General features: G+C 48.3%; 1 protein-coding gene across 1 annotated transcript in view; it reads left to right on the top strand.

The window, feature by feature from the left end:
* Nucleotides 1-677: 677 nt before the first annotated feature.
* Nucleotides 678-9026, top strand: part of osbpl7 (oxysterol binding protein-like 7) — a gene marked incomplete at both ends in the record, with an annotated part of 29379 nt that continues 21030 nt past the window's right edge. The window contains 5 exons of the mRNA XM_080542556.1: nt 678-809; nt 1563-1721; nt 5842-5895; nt 6021-6134; nt 6887-7054. Coding sequence (XP_080398682.1) covers nt 678-809; nt 1563-1721; nt 5842-5895; nt 6021-6134; nt 6887-7054 — 627 coding nt within the window. The remainder of the gene's footprint in view (nt 810-1562; nt 1722-5841; nt 5896-6020; nt 6135-6886; nt 7055-9026) is intronic.

Raw genomic sequence — 9026 nt, 5'->3', positions numbered from 1 at the left:
GTCTGTGTGGTTGTTGAGGTCTGTGTGGTTGTTGAGGTCTGTGTGGTTGTTGAGGTCTGTGTGGTTGTTGAGGTCTGTGTGGTGGTTGAGGTCTGTGTGGTTGTTGAGGTCTGTGTGGTGGTTGAGGTCTGTGTGGTTGTTGAGGTCTGTGTGGTTGTTGAGGTCTGTGTGGTTGTTGAGGTCTGTGTGGTTGTTGTGGTCTGTGTGGTTGTTGAGGTCTAGGTTGTGTGACAGTGTTAGAGGAGTTGTTGTTGCTATGAGACAGAGTGGATTATGGGACATCTCCTATGTGGCCGTGAGGCGGCCATTACTTTATTCCCTCCCGGTATGTTGTTGTCTGCATCACCATGGAAACGAGCCATATCACGGCTACTCCTTTGAAATGAGAGAAATTGACATTGTTTCCATTTCAACATATAACATAACAACTGACTTTCTCAGATAAAAAACTAAAAACAAAAGGAAACATAACATTGGGACTTTCCAGGCTCAGAGATTGGCACAAGTTTTTTTTGGTTTGTTTGTTATCGTTTCCATTTTGTGTGTCTGCCTCCTCCCCTGCAGACCCGGATGGTTCTGACATGAGAGGGAGTTCGTAGCGGATCCTGCGCAGCTCGGCCCCGGAAAAAAACAACCAATCGGACGAGGGGAGGTAAGCCTGAGGGCGTCGTTTCCACATGGAGCCTCACAGGCCCACTCTCAACCGCAGCCAATCACTGATGTGCGGCCTGGAGTCCAAGTCCCCTCCCACATGGAACAAGCCCAGCCACTCACGGAGCAGCAGTACAGGCTCCTCCCGCTACTCCAGGGTGAGTCCAGTCTCCCCCTCTCTCTTTACCTCTCAACCTGAAGGCAGTGTTGCCAGATTGGACCGTTCATATTCCCGCCCAATTGGGCTACTTTTGATCACACTGGGCAGGGGGAAGCATTTGGGCGGTATCAAAATGTCAGTTCCAAAATCGCTTAGGATAAAAGCGTCTGCTAAATGCCAACAATGTAAAATGACTCAGTTTCCCAGTATACATTGCGGGTTACACATGCACAGTGGTATACATGACATGTTGAGTAGAGCAGAAAACGGCTTCCTATGGTCGTTGAATGCCACTGCACCTTGGTACTAAAGAAGGTGTTCAAAACCTACGCCCAGTTTGTTATCGAGTGGAAGGACAAACACAGCACTTGGCGTGGTCTGCTTGCAAGTCTACGGGTAATCGATTTTCGGACAATATATTATTTTTTAATTTTGGGCTGGTGGTTTTTGGTGGATTCGGCGGTTTTCAGACTGTGGTTGGGCTGGAAATTGTCAATCCCATCTGGCAACCCTGTGTGAAGGACATTCGTCTAGTTTCAAGAACATTTCATGGGCTTTTTCCTTGACACAGGTTAGGCCTGGTCCTATAATTGTTTTTCAAGATTTTCCATTAAAAGTGAGTTTAGTCCAGGAATAACGCCTAACAACAGAGACAAGGCACCAAATGACTTAAAGTGTTAAAACGTTTTAGTGTTTTGTCTGACTGTTTGTTCTGGTGTTGGGTGTGTGTGTGTGTGTCTGGTTCCCTCAGAACATCAAGGACTGGGAGGTGATGGACGACCTCCAGGCGGAGGGGCATGCAGTGGGGGTGGGGGGGGACCACAACACCCAGGACATGATGACCACCCCGGGCATCTGCGAGGGCTACCTGCTCAAGAGGAGGAAGTGGCCTCTCAAAGGCTGGCACAAGGTGTGAGAACTGACACACTACGCACTCCTGACACACTATACACCCCTCTGACACATTATACACCCCTCTGATACACTATACACCCCTCTGATACATTATACACCCCTCTGATACACTATACACCCCTCTGACACACTATACACCCCTCTGATACACTATACACCCCTCTGATACACTATACACCCCTCTGACACACTATACACCCCTCTGACACATTATACACCCCTCTGATACACTATACACCCCTCTGATACACTATACACCCCTCTGACACACTATACACCCCTCTGACACACTATACACCCCTCTGATACACTATACACCCCTCTGATACACTATACACCCCTCTGATACACTATACACCCCTCTGATACACTATACACCCCTCTGACACACTATACACCCCTCTGATACACTATACACCCCTCTGACACACTATACACCCCTCTGATACACTATACACCCCTCTGATACACTATACACCCCTCTGATACACTATACACCCCTCTGACACACTATACACCCCTCTGACACACTATACACCCCTCTGACACACTATACACCCCTCTGACACACTATACACCCCTCTGACACACTATACACCCCTCTGACACACTATACACCCCTCTGACACACTATACACCCCTCTGACACACTATACACCCCTCTGACACACTATACACCCCTCTGATACACTATACACCCCTCTGATACACTATACACCCCTCTGACACACTATACACCCCTCTGACACACTATACAGCCCTCTGACACACTATACACCCCTCTGACACACTATACACCCCTCTGACACACTATACACCCCTCTGACACACTATACACCCCTCTGATACACTATACACCCCTCTGACACACTATACACCCCTCTGACACACTATACACCCCTCTGACACACTATACAGCCCTCTGACACACTATACACCCCTCTGACACACTATACACCCCTCTGATACACTATACACCCCTCTGACACACTACACACCCCCCTAACACACTATACACTCCTCTGATACACTATACACCCCTCTGACACACTATACACCCCTCTGACACACTATACACCCCTCTGACACACTATACACCCCTCTGATACACTATACACCCCTCTGACACACTATACACCCCTCTGACACACTATACACCCCTCTGATACACTATACACCCCTCTGACACACTATACACCCCTCTGACACACTATACACCCCTCTGACACACTATACACCCCTCTGACACACTATACACCCCTCTGATACACTATACACCCCTCTGACACACTATACACCCCTCTGACACACTATACACCCCTCTGACACACTATACACCCCTCTGACACACTATACACCCCTCTGACACACTATACACCCCTCTGATACACCATACACCCCTCTGATACACTATACACCCCTCTGATACACTATACACCCCTCTGATACACTATACACCCCTCTGATACACTATACACCCCTCTGATACACTATACACCCCTCTGATACACTATACACCCCTCTGATACACTATACACCCCTCTGACACACTATACACCCCTCTGACACACTATACACCCCTCTGACACACTATACACCCCTCTGACACACTATACACCCCTCTGATACACTATACACCCCTCTGACACACTATACACCCCTCTGATACACTATACACCCCTCTGACACACTATACACCCCTCTGACACACTATACACCCCTCTGACACACTATACACCCCTCTGATACACTATACACCCCTCTGACACACTATACACCCCTCTGACACACTATACACCCCTCTGACACACTATACACCCCTCTGACACACTATACACCCCTCTGACACACTATACACCCCTCTGACACACTATACACCCCTCTGACACACTATACACCCCTCTGACACACTATACACCCCTCTGACACACTATACACCCCTCTGACACACTATACACCCCTCTGATACACTATACACCCCTCTGATACACTATACACCCCTCTGACACACTATACACCCCTCTGATACACTATACACCCCTCTGACACACTATACACCCCTCTGACACACTATACAACCCTCTGATACACTATACACCCCTCTGACACACTATACACCCCTCTGACACACTATACACCCCTCTGATACACTATACACCCCTCTGATACACTATACACCCCTCTGACACACTATACACCCCTCTGACACACTATACACCCCTCTGACACACTATACACCCCTCTGACACACTATACACCCCTCTGACACACTATACACCCCTCTGACACACTATACACCCCTCTGATACACTATACACCCCTCTGACACACTATACACCCCTCTGATACACTATACACCCCTCTGATACACTATACACCCCTCTGACACACTATACACCCCTCTGATACACTATACACCCCTCTGACACACTATACACCCCTCTGACACACTATACACCCCTCTGACACACTATACACCCCTCTGATACACTATACACCCCTCTGATACACTATACACCCCTCTGACACACTATACACCCCTCTGACACACTATACACCCCTCTGACACACTATACACCCCTCTGACACACTATACACCCCTCTGATACACTATACACCCCTCTGATACACTATACACCCCTCTGACACACTATACACCCCTCTGACACACTATACACCCCTCTGATACACTATACACCCCTCTGACACACTATACACCCCTCTGATACACTATACACCCCTCTGATACACTATACACCCCTCTGATACGCTATACACCCCTCTGATACACTATACACCCCTCTGACACACTATACACCCCTCTGACACACTATACACCCCTCTGATACACTATACACCCCTCTGACACACTATACACCCCTCTGATACACTATACACCCCTCTGACACACTATACACCCCTCTGACACACTATACACCCCTCTGATACACTATACACCCCTCTGATACACTATACACCCCTCTGACACACTATACACCCCTCTGACACACTATACACCCCTCTGACACACTATACACCCCTCTGACACACTATACACCCCTCTGATACACTATACACCCCTCTGACACACTATACACCCCTCTGATACACTATACACCCCTCTGACACACTATACACCCCTCTGACACACTATACACCCCTCTGATACACTATACACCCCTCTGATACACTATACACCCCTCTGATACACTATACACCCCTCTGACACACTATACACCCCTCTGACACACTATACACCCCTCTGACACACTATACACCCCTCTGATACACTATACACCCCTCTGACACACTATACACCCCTCTGACACACTATACACCCCTCTGATACACTATACACCCCTCTGATACACTATACACCCCTCTGACACACTATACACCCCTCTGACACACTATACACCCCTCTGATACACTATACACCCCTCTGATACACTATACACCCCTCTGATACGCTATACACCCCTCTGATACACTATACACCCCTCTGACACACTATACACCCCTCTGACACACTATACACCCCTCTGATACACTATACACCCCTCTGACACACTATACACCCCTCTGATACACTATACACCCCTCTGACACACTATACACCCCTCTGACACACTATACACCCCTCTGATACACTATACACCCCTCTGATACACTATACACCCCTCTGACACACTATACACCCCTCTGACACACTATACACCCCTCTGACACACTATACACCCCTCTGATACACTATACACCCCTCTGACACACTATACACCCCTCTGATACACTATACACCCCTCTGATACACTATACACCCCTCTGATACACTATACACCCCTCTGACACACTATACACCCCTCTGATACACTATACACCCCTCTGATACACTATACACCCCTCTGACACACTATACACCCCTCTGACACACTATGTACCCCTCTGACACACTACACACCCACCCGCCTCTCAGTGGTTTCATTGTCTCCATTCATCTCAAGTGATAACATTGTTATATTAAGGGGTTAATGTTGTTACTCACCGTTGGGGGGGAAATGAATGTCCCGTCTCAGTCTAACCCTGTCACTGTCACTTTCCCTTTGCTTTTGTTTCAGAGGTACTTTGTGTTGGAGATGGGGGTCTTACGTTACGCTAAAACCCAACAAGAAGTAAGTCTGCTGTTCTGCTGTGCAGTATTTACAGTATGTACCTGGATTGAATTTAAAGAATATTTGAACGATTGAAAACTCCCTCTCTCTCTCTCCCCCATTCCCCCCCCCTCCTCCCCCCAAAGATCTTAAGGGGCAAATGCCATGGTTCGTTGGACGTGAGTCTTGCCGTCATGTCAATCAACAAGAAATCAAATCGTTTTGACTTGGACGCAGGAGACGTTCTTTATCACATGAAGGTACAGTACACACTCACCCTGCCTCGCTCTAGACTACTACACATCCTCTCAGTTATCTTAAGTAGAGCTTTGAGAACAGGATAGAAGTCGTGACGTTAGAATTATAAGGTTCTATCTCCATTTTGGTAAAAAATTAGTTTTTTACATAATCTTATCCATTAGGTGTTTATTAATGCCTGTGTGGTGTTATTTTTAAAATGTTGACATTTTTGAGTTAGTAATTCATAAAAGACAAAGGTTCCATCTCACAAAACATAATGGAATGTAAAAACTTTGACGCTCAATATCTCTGAACTACCCTAACGGAGATAGAACCTTAACATTCTAAACTCACAAAGTGTGTTTGTGTTGTTGATGCCTGAAGGGATTTCTTTTAATGATCTTCAGAGCAAGTTCATTGTTATGCAGAGTTGAATCGGATCAAAGTTAAATTGAAATGCAGTTGAGGTCTTCTTGTTGACGGTGTATTGGCCGTTAGCCATTAGCCAGTGGTAAATCAAATGAGGGGCAGTGGTGGTCTAGTGGATAGTGAGTTGGACTGATGATCGGAAGGTTGTGAGTTCAAATCCTGCCTGAAACAACACCACTACTAGTGTGCCCTTGAGTAAGGCACTTAACAGTCGATTACTCCAGGGGGAATGTCCCTGTAATCTGTAATTGTAAATCGTCTTGGATTAAAAATAAATAAAAAAATGAACAGACAGCCCTGACCTTCCTTGACCTTCCCTGCCCTTCCCTGCCCTTCCACCCAGGCTAAGAGCCACGAGCTGTTCTACATCTGGGTGACCAAGCTGAGCGCCCACCGCGTGTTCAAGAAGAACGAGGCGGCCCACCTACACAACGGGTTCTTCCTCCAGGCCCTGTCAGGCAGCGGCCTGGCCGCCCCAGGACAGAGGAACGGAGGAGGACAGCTAGAAGTGGTGAGTCTCTGAGACTGTTATAGGAAGGAAGGAAGGAAGTACCAGATTTTCCGGAGTATAAGTCGCATCAGTCAAAAAATGCATCATGAAGAGGAAAAAAACACATATAAGTCGCACTGGACTATAAGTTATTTAGACATTTATTTCACAAAATCCAAGACCAAGAACAGACATTAATCTGGAAAGGCAAGTTATTCAACTACTCAATAGCACACAGAACAACAGGCTGAATAGGTGTCCGGTATGTTAACGTAACACATTAACAGTTATTCAGCTACACAATAGCATAAAGAACATGCCTGGGAGGCTGAATAGGCTAAATTAACATAACAAGCCAGCGAGTCCAACAAGCAAGTTACCGGTAAGCAAGTTCACCAAGCTACCGTTTGCTTAGCCTCAACAAGCTAATGTTTTAGATAACTTCTTCAGGGGAAATAGGAGCAGCATATAGTTGTCACAAGCCCAGAGCGCCCTCTCCCGGCTGTAGACGGTAATGTTTACTCCTTGGTTCATGTCAGTCAGTATGAAATGATATATATATTGATATATAAGTTGCACCTGACTATAAGTCGCAGGACCAGCCAAACTATGAAAAAAAGTGTGACTTATAGTCCGGAAAATATGGTAAGTAAGTAAAACTTTATTTCTATAACGCCCTTCACAGCACGGATGCACAGGGAGCTTTACCTCAAAATAAGAAAAGTGCAATCAAAACATCACATCACAACTATAAAAAACAGAAACACAAACGGAGGAACACCCCACAGGGGACAACGTAAACAGAGCATAAACAGGAACAATAAGATGGCTATAGGTGACTGCCGGCCTGCCTAAACATGAGTCTTTAATTGCCGCTTAAAATGAGTTCTGAGGGAGCGGCTCTCAGGTCAGGGGGGGAGGGCCTTCCAGAGTCTCTCAGGTCAGGGGGGGGAGGGCCTTCCAGAGTCTCTCAGGTCAGGGGGGAGGGCCTTCCAGAGTCTCTCAGGTCAGGGGGGGGAGGTCCTTCCAGAGTCTCTCAGGTCAGGGGGGAGGGCCTTCCAGAGTCTCTCAGGTCAGGGGGGAGGGCCTTCCAGAGTCTCTCAGGTCAGGGGGGAGGGCCTTCCAGAGTCTCTCAGGTCAGGGGGGGGAGGGCCTTCCAGAGTCTCTCAGGTCAGGGGGGAGGGCCTTCCAGAGTCTCTCAGGTCAGGGGGGAGGGCCTTCCAGAGTCTCTCAGGTCAGGGGGGAGGGCCTTCCAGAGTCTCTCAGGTCAGGGGGGAGGGCCTTCCAGAGTCTTGGGGCCGTCACCTCAAACGCTCGGTCCCCTTTAGTTCTTAGTCTGGTCCTGGGTACGAACCAGGAGCTCCTGGTCGGAGGACCTCAGTGACCGGGTGGAGGAGTAGGGGTGGATGAGTATGGGTGGATGAGTAGGGGGGATGAGTAGGGGGGGATGAGTAGGGGTGGATGAGTAGGGGTGGATGAGTAGGGGGGGATGAGTAGGGAGGGATGAGTAGGGGGGGATGAGATGGGAGATGTAGGCGGGGGCTTGGTCATGAAGGGCTCTGAAGGCGAACACCAGCACTTTGAACTGGATTCTGAGTTGCACCAGGAGACACAGTGCTGGGGGGTAGTAGATGTCTCAGGAGACACAGTGCTGGGGGGTAGTAGATGTCTCAGGAGACACAGTGCTGGGGGGTAGTAGATGTCTCAGGAGACACAGTGCTGGGGGGTAGTAGATGTCTCAGGAGACAGTGCTGGGGGGTAGTAGATGTCTCAGGAGACAGTGCTGGGGGGTAGTAGATGTCTCAGGAGACACAGTGCTGGGGGGTAGTAGATGTCTCAGGAGACACAGTGCTGGGGGGTAGTAGATGTCTCAGGAGACACAGTGCTGGGGGGTAGTAGATGTCTCAGGAGACACAGTGCAGGGGGGTAGTAGGTGTCTCAGGAGACACAGTGCTGGGGGGTAGTAGACGTCTCTGGAGACACAGTGCTGGGG

This window comes from Nansenia antarctica (genome assembly GCF_963989245.1).
Source record: "Nansenia antarctica genome assembly, chromosome: 11".
Taxonomy (NCBI): domain Eukaryota; kingdom Metazoa; phylum Chordata; class Actinopteri; order Argentiniformes; family Microstomatidae; genus Nansenia; species Nansenia antarctica.
The sequence above is the reverse complement of the archived record's forward strand: the minus strand, read 5'-3'. Positions and strand labels throughout refer to the sequence as shown.